The sequence below is a fragment of the Ovis aries genome, chromosome 16 (assembly GCF_016772045.2).
Source record: "Ovis aries strain OAR_USU_Benz2616 breed Rambouillet chromosome 16, ARS-UI_Ramb_v3.0, whole genome shotgun sequence".
Lineage (NCBI taxonomy): Eukaryota > Metazoa > Chordata > Mammalia > Artiodactyla > Bovidae > Ovis > Ovis aries.
The window spans coordinates 31,268,936-31,283,069 of record NC_056069.1 but is presented as its reverse complement, the minus strand read 5'-3'; the positions used below and the strand labels follow the sequence as shown (position 1 = coordinate 31,283,069).

The following is a 14,134-nucleotide window of genomic DNA, read 5'->3' as shown; positions in this document are numbered from 1 at the left end:
TGCATAAGGATATTCTGAGCTTTATTTTATATGTAATAATCTTAGGCAAATTTACCAGACTCTGGGCTCTGTAAATGTGAATGTCTGATAAATGAGGTTAGGTCAAAGGAACAACTTAAAAATTCTGACTTTTTGATCCACATCTTTGAAACATAAGTGAGGCTCTCCTCTTCTCTTCTGTTTTCCTGCCTTCACTCTGTCCTACTTCAGCAGTTTATGTAAATCTCTCTGCTAAGGTGGTAGCAGGCTGGCCTATCTTAGGATGAGTTTTTTTTTTTTTTTTTCCCCTCTGATGTATTACTTGTCACTGAAAGTCTCCAGATGCTTTTTGCTCTTTAATAATAAAGGGTTGTCTTTTTAAAAAAAGTTTAGTTTGACACTTGTATAGCTTTAAAATAGTATAAATGATGGATCAATGATATGTTTATTCAAACCCTTAAAATAAAGTTTGTTTGGAATTTTTTTATGAAATGATATCAGTTATGATCATTTAGGATGACTACTTTGATCATGTATAGTGTTCTGAAAATGCTTTTGGTTACTAAAAACATCCAGCTTCTGGTCTTTTATTTTTGTCATTTTATTTATTTATTTTTTTACCACCACACCTCTCAAGATCTGCAGACAGTTTTCAAATCCGTTATTGTCACATGGTCCAGGTGTGTTTGTATGGTACATTCTTTAGTTCACTTGCTCAGTTGTGTCCGACTCTTTGCGATCCCATGAACCACAGCACTCCAGGTTGGATGATTGTAAATGAGCATCCAATAAATGCCTCCCACTTACTTTTTCATTAGATGGTTTTACTAGTTAAAAGGTGGGTGTAAATTTTAGTGAAGCAGGGTATAAACTTACTCATATACCTTTTGGAAGTGAGCTATTTAAAAAGGCTAATGATGAATCCAGTCACTTCTGTTCTTGCTTCTTGGAGCTGTAGGTGCTTTGAAGTGTCAACTCCTTCACTTTTTTTTCTTGACGGCAGAGGGCAGCAGACTTCTAAATGATAGGGGTCTCTATCCTTTGATTCTTCCCTGTTGCCTCTTGACAGCTTGAACTTGTAGCAGAATTCACGTGAGATATCGGTAGGTAGAGGCACCTTGTAAAATTTCTATAGCCTTCATTCTCTTTTACTCAGGTGAAATACATGCCAATATGGAGATAGAACGTGCTTAGTCAGTAGACAGATAAGAATGACTAGATCAGAGTTTTTAGGCCTTCTCTGGTGGCTCAGATGGTAAAGAATCTGCCTGCAATGATGGAGACCCAGGTTTGATACCTGGGTCAGGAAGATGCCATGGAGAAGGGAATGGCTACCCACTCCAGTGTTCTTGCCTGGAGAATTCCATGGGCAGAGGAGCCTGATGGGCTACAGTTCATGTGGTTGCTAAGAGTTGGACATGACTGAACAACTAGTACTTTTTAAATATATATGTTAAAATCACTGGTAATTTTCCATTAAATGCCTTTCTAAAATTTATTTTGATGGAAAATATATCAGTGTGAAGTTGATTTTGTAGAAAACAATGATGTGATTTCCCAGATGTCTTTTTATCATTTAAATTTTTGAAATAATTTTCAGACACTCGATCAAATTTATTTGGTTAAAATGTTTTAGGTGATCAAGTAAATGTCTTTAATTGACTCTGACTATCATATTCACAGAAAATTTATGTGGATTAAATTTTCACAGCTGATAATTTTTCTTTCCAGGCAATGAATCGCTCCCTGGCTAATGTGATTCTTGGAGGCTATGGTACCACTTCAACAGCTGGTGGAAAACCCATGGAAATTTCTGGCACGCATACAGAAATCAACCTTGACAATGCAATTGACATGATTCGAGAAGCTAATAGCATTATTATTACTCCAGGTAAAAAACCAAAACCCAAAAGGAAACAACCTATAATCACTTAAAGTAATTTCTTGTAATAGGAAAAATCAAATTGGAATTTACTCATTTTTGAAAATATAATGGAAATTTAGAAACAACTCTGTGATTACTAAGTGAATAGTTCTGGAATTCTTGGCTTAGGTTAATAGTTTGGGAATCATATAGAGATTTTATAAGTTGAGGTAGTAGATTCTACCTGTGTTTTTCTGTGATTCAGTACAAAATGTTTAAATCATCTTTGAGTCTTGGTTAATTTTTTTTTTCTCATTGATAAATTTTGGGCCTGTGTCAGAATTAGATAGTATATTAAAGTGTTCAACTCACTCGTTAGACTTACTCAGTAAAGGTTGGTAAATGTTAATGTCTTTCTTTCTAAAAGTAAATATTTTTTAAAAAAATCATTGAAAATCATGTGATTTCCAACAAGATGAGGTAACAAGTCCAGTAGAAAGGACTTGGTCTAGAAGTCATAACACCTTACTTCTGTTTTTCATTTTGCCTCTAATAATTGACATGTGGCCCAAGTCAGTTGGTGTCCCCGTTTCAATTTCCCAATTTCCTGAGGCTTAGCCCAGTACTTCTTTACTCATCAAAGAATGCCATTGCATTTGATTTCAGATTAGAATTTTAACTCTATCATGCTATCATAGAAGTTTTCTGTAAAGGAAATCAATTGATTTTGTCATGTGGGTAGTTTGTTGGTTGACTATGTGAAAGTGAAAGTAAGTGAAGTCGCTCAGTCGTGTCCGACTCTGCGACCCGGTGGACTGTAGCCTACCAGACTTCTCCGTCTGTGGGATTCTCCAGGCAAGAATACTGGAGTGGGTTACCATTTCCTCCTCCAGAGGATCTTCCCGACCCAGGGGTTGAACCCGGGTCTCCCACACTGGAGGCAGATGCTGTAAACAACAAATATTAGCAGAATTGAAATTTCAGGTGACAGTCTTCTCAAGTGGGGGCAGCATTATTTTTCTCAGGGTATTTGAAACACATGGATTTGGGGATTTGGCTTCTCAAAGATGGAGCTGCTACTGTCAGCTAGCGTGTGTGCGAGTAGGTAAACCAAATATGCTATAAGCCTCGGACTTTCCTGCAGCATGGGTTGTCCCAGCCAGAGTGCATTGGTGTTACCTGTTGAGAAACATCGTCCTGGGGTGTGAAAGTGGAGAGTAAATGCCCCTTAGGCATTTTCCATATAGTGGAGAAGTCAGATCAGTAAATAATGCAAGATGGGTTATGATGAGAGCTGCATTGGACAATATAGGCATGTTTTCTATCACGGGGAATCTAAGGATTGTTGGGAAGTCTGGATTTGTGTTGGACCCCCGAGGGTGGATGGTATTGAGGTGGGGGAGGTAGGGGGGATACCTTGAGCAGAGATTGGTCTTTGAAAAAATGAGGGTAGCAAGGGGGGATAGATACGAGATTCACTGGAAAGGGTGGAGGGACAGAACACAGGGGTTGAAGGAGAAGGGAAATGATTGATGTTTTTGGTCATACTTGAAAGAACATCAGAACTATGGAGCACTGTTTTCTTTGGCAGAGGGGGAAAATCTTAAGTTCTTATTTGGAAACATTAAGTTTGCAGTGTAACTGGGACAGTGGACAGGCTGAACTGGAGCTCAGTGTTAGGTGGAGCCTGGAGGCAGATTGGGAGCCGTCAGGCAGTTGTTGGGGCTTCCCTGGTGTCTCAGACAGTAAAGAATCTGCCTGCAATGCAGGAGACCTGGGTTCGATCCCTGGGTCTAGAAGATCCCTTGGAGAAGGGCGTGGCTACCTGCTCCAGTATTCTTGGCTAGAGAATTCCATGGTCAGAGGAACTTGGCGGGCTACAGTCCATGGGGTTGCAAACAGTTGGACGTGACTGAGTGACTAATACTTTTTTGCTTTCAGGAGGTTGTTGAAGCTGTGGGATGGGCTGAGGTTTTCCAGGGAGAGAGTGAGGTGCAAAGTTAAAGCCCTGGGGAGACTCAGGATTTAAGAGCGGGAATACAGAAGGAAAAGATCTGTTCAAGGAAATCGAGGAAGAATAGTGGTGAAGTTAGGAGGGTTACTAAGGGACAGCAGTGATCTCAAAGCCAAGTAGGGTGACAGTGTGAAAACATTTATGTGAGAGCGTATACACCGTGCGTGTGTGTGATGTGGGAGGGAGTGTCCAGCACTGTTAGACACTGCAGGGGACTGAGGAGGGACCATGAGATTTTAATTTGAAATTTAGGCCAATATTTTTAAAGTCCATATTGTCAGTTTTTTGTTTTCACTTCTAGTCCTGTTAACTGATTGCCCTTTTTGGCATAAAGAAATTGTTGTTCATACAATTTGAAATAAAACCGCATTCTTCTGTGTTCTCAATGCTCCTGTAGGCTATGGCCTCTGTGCAGCCAAAGCTCAGTACCCCATTGCTGATTTGGTGAAGATGCTCTCTGAACAAGGCAAAAAAGTCAGGTAAGTGCTTGCCATGCATATGTGAAAGGAAAGGAAGAGAGGTGACTTCTTTGAGGTGACTGTTTCTTCAAGTGGGGTTTTACCTGTGATACTAAGTAGAGAAAGTTGTGAAAGACCCTGTTCTAGCCTTAGACTTACTTCCTAGTTTTCATGCTGTCTCTAATAGCATCCAACTTCAATATAGTCTCATTTTAGAAAAGGAAATTCTTATGATACTACATTCCAGGATATTTATCAATAGGGAAAAATGGAAACCTGGTTTCTCTGTGGTTTGCTTGGGGAAGGAGGTGATCAAGGCATCTGAGTCCCATCAAGCTGTGTCTTTTGGGTTTCTGTTGTTCACACAGAAGGAAAACATCTCAAATGGGGGGTTTCTGAAGGATGTGAGCCCGAGTGGTGAACCCGTGACTGGTTGATGGATTTAGCTCTCACACTCGGGCTAGAAAAGACTGCAGAAAACTTTCTTTTTCTGTGTATAAGATAGATAATAAAGCCATACACTTTTTGGACTGTGAATTAGAACAGCTCCTGTTGCTGCTATGTGCTACTTGGGCCCTGGATTCTGCTCTTGAGTGGATGGTTATTAAGCAGAATGTGAAGTCAAGGACTCTGCATTTCTAGATTATTCCCCCTGACCTTGGATAAAGGGTTTGTGGTATGTGAAAATGGGGTCAGGGTGATGAGCCCTTGCAGTACTTTATGTCTGTCCTGTGTACCTGTGGGTCCGCCTTCTGGAACTCTGCTGCTGGGAGGCAGTGAAGGGGCCGGCTGGAGTTGTCCATGGGAGCATAGCTGCTGCATGTTGTGTGGGGAGACTGGCTCACTAGCAGGTTCACTGACATGGAAGTCAGAGCAACAGGATAACTCTATTGTTAAATAAGATTGGTTCATTTACCAAGATGTCATTGCATATTGACAAAACTATTTATGTCTGTTAATAAAATTCCTTTGAGGTGTCAATCTTACACTTTTGCCTGGAAGAAAATAAGAAAATTAGCCAAACAGAGGGCCTAGAATTAATCAGACTATCTGTGCAGACTAGGTGCAGAGTCCGAATCTTTAGCTCTAATGTCGCCACTTTTAACAGCAGTAGAAGAGTCTTAGGTGATTAAATCAAAGGGTTATCTAAAATGTTTTAATGTCAGCTGCATTTTCTTTCTTTCTTTCCACCCTTTTTTCCTTTTGTCAATCTTTTTCTCATTCTCCACCTTCCTGTGATCTATAGTGAGCCTGTGCTTTTTAAATACACAGAATCAAAATACTGTTTTATGATAGGTCCAGCATTTCTGTCATGTAGATGGCTTCCACGTTTAGTAAAGTCTAAGATGAATTGATAGAAGATGAGAAAAGGCATCGTCTTTGTTTTCTAATTTTCACATGAGAGGTCTCATTTTGGTAGCTTATTCTTTTTATAGAGGGTATAAATGGGGCTTCCCTTTTAGTTGTAGTCTTTGCCACTTAAAGCATTTGGAGACCTACAAGTGGAAAGGATGTGTTACAGAATCTTTTATGATTTTCCTAAAAAGAAATTTTTTTCTCTTTATTTGATCCACATGTAAAAAAGTATAATGTATTAACGATGCCTTCTGTCACCACATGTTTAGGAGATGAGTGGCAATCATAATCAAACAGTAAGATGGCTTTCATGTCTTAATTGTTCTTAGGGAAAGGCATGATTAATTTGATATAACCTCTCTTGTTACCCACTGGTCAGCCCAGGTTGTGGGTGCAAGGATGGGAAGCTGGACAGAAGGCAGGATGTGAAAGCGAAGGAGTTAAGAGAGTTAGGAAAGAAAATCAGGGATAAAGAAAAGGGATAAGACAATGGAAGTTTTAGCTTCTGACCTCATTTAATATTTGAATTTCATCCATGAAGGCATAATATAAAGTGCTGTTTTAGAAGGATTTCTGTCACACTGCATTGAAAAGGTAACTATTTGACTTAAGATTTCTGGCAGGTATTTAATTAAACATGTATGAATAGTTTCTCAGTCATAATTTTTTTTTATTGAAATAATTTTGGGACTTGCCTGGCAGTCCAGTGATTAGGAATCTGCATTTCCACTACAGGGGACCCGAATTTGATCCTTGGTTGGGGAGCTAATCCTGCAAGCCACATGGCACAGCCCCACCCCCCGCTCCCGCCAAAAAAAAGTAATTTTGTGACCAGAACATCAGGCTTTCACGAGAGCTTTTAATCATTTTGTATAATTGTCAGTTTTTAAAATAATTTGTTAATAGTAAATGCTAATAATTTATTATGTGAATGATATTACTTGTCAGCCTAATTTCTACTTGTGAGTTAGGAAGAGTTAGCCACTTACATTGATTACTCTATTTTATATTAAAGATGAATTTATATATTAATATGTTCACATTTTTTCTTTTTTTACTATAATGAATTTTCAACATGGGCTTTGTAGTAAGTTATGTCTCATATTTGTATTAAATGAAAGGGAGGTATTCTTGCTAACATGACAGTAGATTATCATATTTTTCCTTTCTAGCTTCCATGAGAGTGTTTTTTTTTTTAAATTTTAAAGGGAGTCATAGCAACTTTGTTGATTCTGCTTTATGTGCATCATCATCTTTCTGTAGCAGAAATGCAGATTTTCCTTACGAAGTTAGGTGTTGGCTTTTTCTTAAGAGGCACATGTCTGTTTGAACAAGAGATGGCTGCAGCGGTTACCTCGTATTTTAATGAAATAAATCTGTATTTACAGTTTGCGGTAATTTAGTCCTTTCATCACTCTGTGGAGCTCCCACGGTGTTCATTGAGCACAGCTGCTGGGCCTTTGCTGTTAGTAGATCTTTGTGCCTCAGGACCCCGGCATGCCTCACATCCAGATGTGGTGACGTATTCTCACACATTCCCCGTGGAAATGTGCCAGTGTGGACATACGATTGTCATCAATCAGTTATGCCCAAGTGGTGCCAAGAAAAATTGCCTCTGTCATACAGTCTGTCTGGCTTCATGGCCCATGATTGATTTAGAGACATTCCTGTTTCCCTTTACTTTGGCCATAGTCATAACATGCTCACAGAGACCTGAGGTTATATAATGAAGCACGTGACATTTCATGAAAAGAGCTCATTTCAGAATGTCCTGGAAGTTCACTGACTTAGCCATCTTTACTGGATATTGTTTACCAGGATATTGTTGCTTCCTGGGCACCCAGAATACCTAACTTATGCTTGATTTCTGAAAGCATTTGATTATAAAAATCTTATGATATAAGAGCACAGACATTTTTTTCTCTTTGTTTCCCAATCTTTGGGTCAATACAAGCTTTTCATTATAAAGCTGAGGTAGTGTTTCCAACAAATAATCCTTAGAAAGACATTTTTTTTTTCTTTTTGCAATTAATCACTGCTTGATTTTCTTTGTATAAAGCATTATTGCTTTAAAATTTGTCAACTTCTTTGATTGGCTAACTGATGTTATATATGGCTTTCCTATTAATGTCCAACTCTGTCTTTCTATTAATAATTTTCTGATAGAAATTTATTTCTAGGTGCTGAGAATACAAGGATGCAGAAGCTCATTTCCCACTCTCAAAAGTTTATAGATAGAGAACAAATCGATCAACAGATGAACGAGTGAATGAATTCCATTTAATGTACCAATATGCTAAGAAGCGTGGCGTAGAAGGAGGGTAGGAAGGCAAAGGACAAGAGTAGATAGCTGTCAAGGGAATATTTTAAACTTTTTATTCTACTCATAACATGAAACTTTTTTGCAGGTTTTAAAAAATAAATATTATTTTTTTCATCTTCTATCTAAACATATCTAGCTGCCAGTGGTATTTGCAGTTTAATAGTGTTTTACGGTCTTGTGTGACATGACTATAAGTTTAAATGTATGTTATTTTTGCTAGGAAATCTATTCTCTGAAGATACTGGAAGATGAAGTATTTTGTTGATCTAACTGGATTTTCCTGTTTTTCATGGATTCAATGCAGTCCAAATAAACAGAGTTCAGCTATCTTGGATTTGTTATATTTTGGGGTGCAGGAAAATCTAGCACATGCAGATTTGTTGAGTAATAAAGATATGTGCTTCTGAAGAGAATAGAGGGTTAGGCCAGATAAAAAGATCCAGTGTAGCAGTTGAGAAAGGAAATAGATATTTTTTATGAGTTTCTTGCCAGCTTGGCATTACTTTCTTATTAGCCATGACTATTCATGTCAGTGACCATTTCGCTGTATGAATAATTACACAGTACTTGGTGCCAGGCACTGTTTAAGTTCTGAGAATACATCAGCGAATACAAAGATCAAAATTCCTGACCCATGTGGAGCTGACATTTAAGGAGAACTTAGTTAATAGGTGTTAGGATATTCTGAATTGACACTTATAACCCTATTGTGTTTTCAGTTCAGTCACTAGTTGAAATGATGAAGAACAGCAGGGGCATTGATCACTGTATCAGAGTTTCCACTGGCACTCTTTGGTGATAACTAGCCAGTGCTTCTGGTGTTCTGAAAGAACATGCTGTGTTTCTTTGCACTGAGCCTGCCTTCTTATAAAACATGGTGACAGGAGGATGGATGATGGGAATTATTTGTATAATTAGTCAAATGAGTGAAACTTTTGGTAGAAGAGAGGAAAACCAGCGTGTGCATTCACTTATATCTCTGGTCAACCTGTTGTATAAAATTTCCAGGAATCCCTCAGATCAAAGGTGTCTGTTTTACTAGAAAAGGGCCATCATCCTTCCAGACTCTTGACTGTTGATCAGATTGCCTCTGACTGCATGCTGCCCACAACATATTGATATAGTGGAAGGAAGAGAAGACTATTTTAAAGGATGTGATTTAGGTGCTTTATAAAGCCTATCCCAGCCACGCTGTTCTAGGACTCATTCCTTGGAAATGATGATCACAGGCATTCCAATGGTCAAGGGGAGAAACTCACCATTGACGGAAACCAGTGCCTCTGACCATCAGAGTGATGTTTGGCTTCTAGGTCTACTATTAATTATTATAGACTCTTTGAGCTGATTTTTGTCAATGAGGTTCATGTAAACATGGCAGAGGAGAGGTAAATAGAAGCCCTCTTGTCATTTCATGTTCAAATTCTTCAGTGTCTTATTAATAATTTCCATTTCATGCTATTTACTAGCCATTGCATTTCAAGAGTCATTCAGCATCATTATAATTATTCAGTCAGAAATAAGAAATTATGTATAATTTTTACTACATCTCTCCATTGTGCAAGCATATGTATTCTAGAACTTTATCTGCAAATAGAATTTCAGTTTCCCCCTTGATATCATTCTTCATAGTCTTAGTAGTTATTTTGAAATAAAAACCATGTCAGTAGTCATACAGCTGCTGTTCTTGACTGCACTGGATTTGGTTCAGTGAAGGAAAAAGCAGATTTGGGCACAATTTATAATAATCTCCTTGGAGTGGAAAAGGAAGTGTTGGGACAGGGTTCTGCACTGACATTCGCACCAGTCATCTGACCTGGTCCTGTTTAGATGACTTCTTGTTTTTTGGGGGTGGCCTCAGTGTCACGGGCCACCTGTACACATTGGAACATGTGACCGTAGCGTCCTGTCAAACATTTCTTCACTCATACTCATAGAACAGGTTGTTCTGTATTAGAACTGCCCCTGAGACATTCTTGTAAGCCCTTTAACATTCATTATTCTTTCCTGAAGAAGGGGAGGCTGTGGATGAATACCAGATTCAGATCAGAGTTCAGCCTTTATTCACCTTCAAAAAAAAGAGAAAAGTACTTAGTGTTCTCCAATTCTGGCAGTTGGAAAGTTAGAGGAAATTAGAATTTTCTTTTTCATTCAGAATTGTATAAGTAGGTTTATCTGAACCATTGCTTCTGAAAAGGACTCACAGTTTTCAAAAGTTGGGTTTCTATCCTTTTGCCTAAGAAGACTTGCCAAAACATTGACTCCACAACCTTTCTCATTAATCAGTTTTTGTGGATGACAGCTGCATTGGCGGGCAGATTTTTTTTTCCACTTTGTTTCCATGCTTCTCTTCTGATGGATAGACTAACCCCACGCAGCTGGTCCCAGCCTTTTCACCGGGAAGGATACTGTTTAGTCTGCTTCATATTTTATAAGATTTTACTTCAAAATGCATTTACTAAAATTATTTCTCTTAAATAAGTTTTCCTTGTGCTTTTAATAGGTGACCTATAGCTGTCAATCAGAAGTTCTGGTCAGAATGTGATAAACCAAAGAACCCTGTCTTTCCAGATGCTGTCATATTTTTCAAAGGTTAAAATTAATTAAAATATTAATTAAATAGAATAAACATTTAATTAAAAAATATTGAAAATAGTAACAAATCTTTTTATTACCTCCATGAACCTTCCTCAGAATGGAGCATTGCTACATGCAAACATCAAATACAAAGGTTCTTCGGGTGTACCTCCTAGCAGGGATTCTATTACATCTGTAGTGAAATTCCCAGGACAGAACGCAGTATGCATGTTATTGTTGTTACTCTAAATAAAAGTGTCCTGCCTTAGGAAGCATTGTATTAGAGAGACCTTAAAGTCTATTTTAACTTCTAAAGTTTTCTTGATTTATAGATATTTATGGTTAAAAACAGGAAGAATAAGTAAGCTTTTTATTTTCCCTTTGTTATATCTTTTCCTGAGTTAATTTGTCAGCCACCTAGGAGCTGAGAATGATATATTTAGGAAAATTGTGCAGTGATGTTATTGGGAAGGCAGAATTTCAAAATGCTATCAGCATACATTGTTCTGTGTAAAGTTCAATTTAAAATAAAAAACTAAAAAAAAACTAAAATAAAAAAAAATATGAAACAGTAAAAGAAAGGATATTAACCCTTTGAACATCTTGGGTATGAGAATAAATTTTGCATCAGTCAGTTCAGTTCAGTCGCTCAGTCGTGTCCGACTCTTTACGACCCCGTGAATTGCAGCACGCCAGGCCTCCCTGTCCATCGCTAGCTCCCGGAGTTTACTCAAACTCATGTCCATCAAGTCGGTGATGCCATCCAGCCATCTCATCCTCTGTCGTCCCCCTCTCCTCCTGCCCCCAGTCCCTCCCAGCTTCAGGGTTTTTTCCAATGAGTCAACTCTTTGCATGAGGTGGCCCAAGTATTGGAGTTTCAGCTTCAGCATCAGTCCTTCCAGTGAACACCCAGGACTGATCTCCTTTAGGATGGACTGGTTGGATCTCCTTGCAGTCCAAGGGATTCTCAAGAGTCTTCTCCAACACCACAGTTCAAAACATCAATTCTTCAGTGCTCAGCTTTCTTCACAGTCCAACTCTCACATCCATACATGACCAGAGGAAAAACCATAGCTTTGACTAGACGGACCTTTGTTGACAAGGTAATAGCTTTTAAATATGCTATCTAGGTTGGTCATAACTTTCCTTCCAAGGGGTAAGCATCTTTTAATTTTATAGTGTCTCATAAAACATATAACCAAATAGTTGAAGGTTGTAAAAAGATTTTTTTTTAAATCTGGAGATCCTTTTCACTATTTGTGATAAGAGGCTTCAAAATGGAGAAAACACGGTAAATACTTTAGTATGGGGCCCAGTTGTCTCTGTAGTTTCTTTGTCTTAGTACTGAGTTGGGATACTTGGCTCTTCATCTTGTTTTATTGCTAAACTATATCTGGATATTTCCATAATGCAAGCAGGGAAATGTAGTTTATTTGAACGTTGTGGTAGGATCCATGTAGTCAATGGTTTATACTCTGTAAAAGTCAACAACTGTTGTGATACTCTGTGGTCAGGACATATTGTCCCCATGGCCCTTGTTCATGGGAACTCATGTTGTTCCTTTTAGCACATGTGATGTCTGAAATCTAATTTGAAGTTGCAGAAAAACTCTAAGAATGGGGCTCATATCATTGTGTGTTACTTTGGCCACCTGAAGCAGAGAGCTCACTCTTTGGAAAAGACCCTGATGCTCGGAAAGATTGAAGATGAAAGGAGAAGGGGCCTGCAAAGGATGAAATGGTTAGATAGCATCACTGACTCAACGGACAAAAATTTGAGCAAACTCTGGGAGATAGTGAAGGACAGGAAAGCCTGGTGACTGAACAATAGCAACAATTATAAAAGAGGCTTAAAATTCATACTTTTTAAAAATTGCTCTTTTACTAAATTTACCCATTTTACATGGAATTTATGAATAGCTTCTATATGCACTTTTTTTTTCATTCTTTCTTGGTTGATTAAAAGGCTCTAAAGATCATTGTTTCATGCGAGTATATTGTGCCACCTTTTTGGAACTGTGCCTGGGTCTGTTTTTAACTGGTGATGGGGGCCTTAGTTTTTATTATATAATGTTACACAAAAGACTTTATTGTTTTTATGCTTGAGAGAGGAAAATAGAAAAACATGTTTAACTTCTTCTTAAATTATCTTCAAGATAATTGAGAAGATTACCTTGACTTGTCAGTGACATTTGTTGTATCTTTAGGTTCAGGGAACAGTACTTTTTTGCCTTAATAGTATCTATAGAAGAGTTAAACGTGGCCTTTTGAAATTTGACACTATTACAGTAATTTGAATATTAGCTATGACCAATTGATCAACAAGTCCAGTGGTCACAATTATTGACCTCAGTCTATATTGACTATATAATTTCTCTAGCTTTTGCATGTAGTTGCAAGTACAAAGAATTTCTGGCTTTTATTGGAGCATATTGATATTTATTGGGATTCCAAGGTAAAAATTAGAAAACCAGTTTAGAAAATGCTGACAAATCAACATTTGTTTTAATGTGAAAATTTGCCTTTCTTTTAATATAAATGATCATTAAAAATGTGCATTTATTTGAACAATACAGATGAGCATTTATATCACAAAATATGTTTCAATGGGATATTATAACTGCAGTTTACATTCATTAAGGACTCATGTGTGCCAGGCATTGGTCTAAAATACTTTGTATAAAATGCTCTTTATGTGAATTATCTTCCTTAAATGTCACAGTAATCCTCTGAAAAGGCTTTATTATCACTCCTGTTGTACACAGGAGGAAAGGGAGGCACACAGAGGTAAATTGTCTGAATGTTTTGAACCCAGGCAGTGGCACCCTAGAGCTTTTAGCTGCTACTCTTTACTACTTCTCTGCAATCTTTTTTCCAAAAGAGATATAGTGAGTTTTCACTTTATTGAATCAGTGCACTTTATTGGGCACACTATGTTCCTTAAAACCCTTTCCCCCACTCCCTACATCCCTCCCGCCCTTACTTCCCTCTCTTTATTTGAGTTGCTCTACTAGAGTGCCAGGTACTTTGGGAACTGACAAATAGGACACAGTCCCTGTTCTCAACTTGCTCCCAGTTTGGAAAGCACAGTCATCAGCCAGTTCCTATAATGCAGAAGGAGCGTGAAGAGTGAGTTCTGGGAGCCTGGACGATTTTCCTGTGGTCTCATTTTAGTAGTTATTTGCTCTTCTGTAAAGTTAGGTTGTGGACAAGGACAGCTGATCCTGTTCTGTTAATAAGCAAGTATACAATCAAGATAATTTTTGCAGTTTAAAGGGGAGAACCAAAAGGCTGGTAGGCTTTGCATTTCTGAATCCTGGATGTTCTTCATGTGATGATGGAACATTGATGAACTTCAGCCATAAGTTCCTGGAAATTGCTGGTCATGGGCAACCAATGTCTGATATAATTAGCTTTAATCCATACTTTGAAGATTAGCCAGTTGCATGGGCCAGAATTATTATAAATTCACATTGACTCATCAATGTGCTCATATATATTCCTACAAATTTAGTGTGTTCTGTCATTTCTCTCAAAACATTGGCATTCTCTTATAATAGCCTTTGT

At 38.1% G+C, this 14,134-nt stretch overlaps 1 protein-coding gene across 7 annotated transcripts in view; it reads left to right on the top strand.

Annotated features, from left to right (window-relative positions):
* NNT (nicotinamide nucleotide transhydrogenase) overlaps positions 1-14,134 on the top strand; it is a 95,041-nt gene that overhangs the window by 68,206 nt on the left and 12,701 nt on the right. For all 7 annotated transcript variants that reach the window (XM_004017007.5, XM_042233801.1, XM_012096964.5 and 4 more), the window contains 2 exons: positions 1,711-1,870; positions 4,255-4,336. In XM_004017007.5, coding sequence (XP_004017056.2) covers positions 1,711-1,870; positions 4,255-4,336 — 242 coding nt within the window. The remainder of the gene's footprint in view (positions 1-1,710; positions 1,871-4,254; positions 4,337-14,134) is intronic.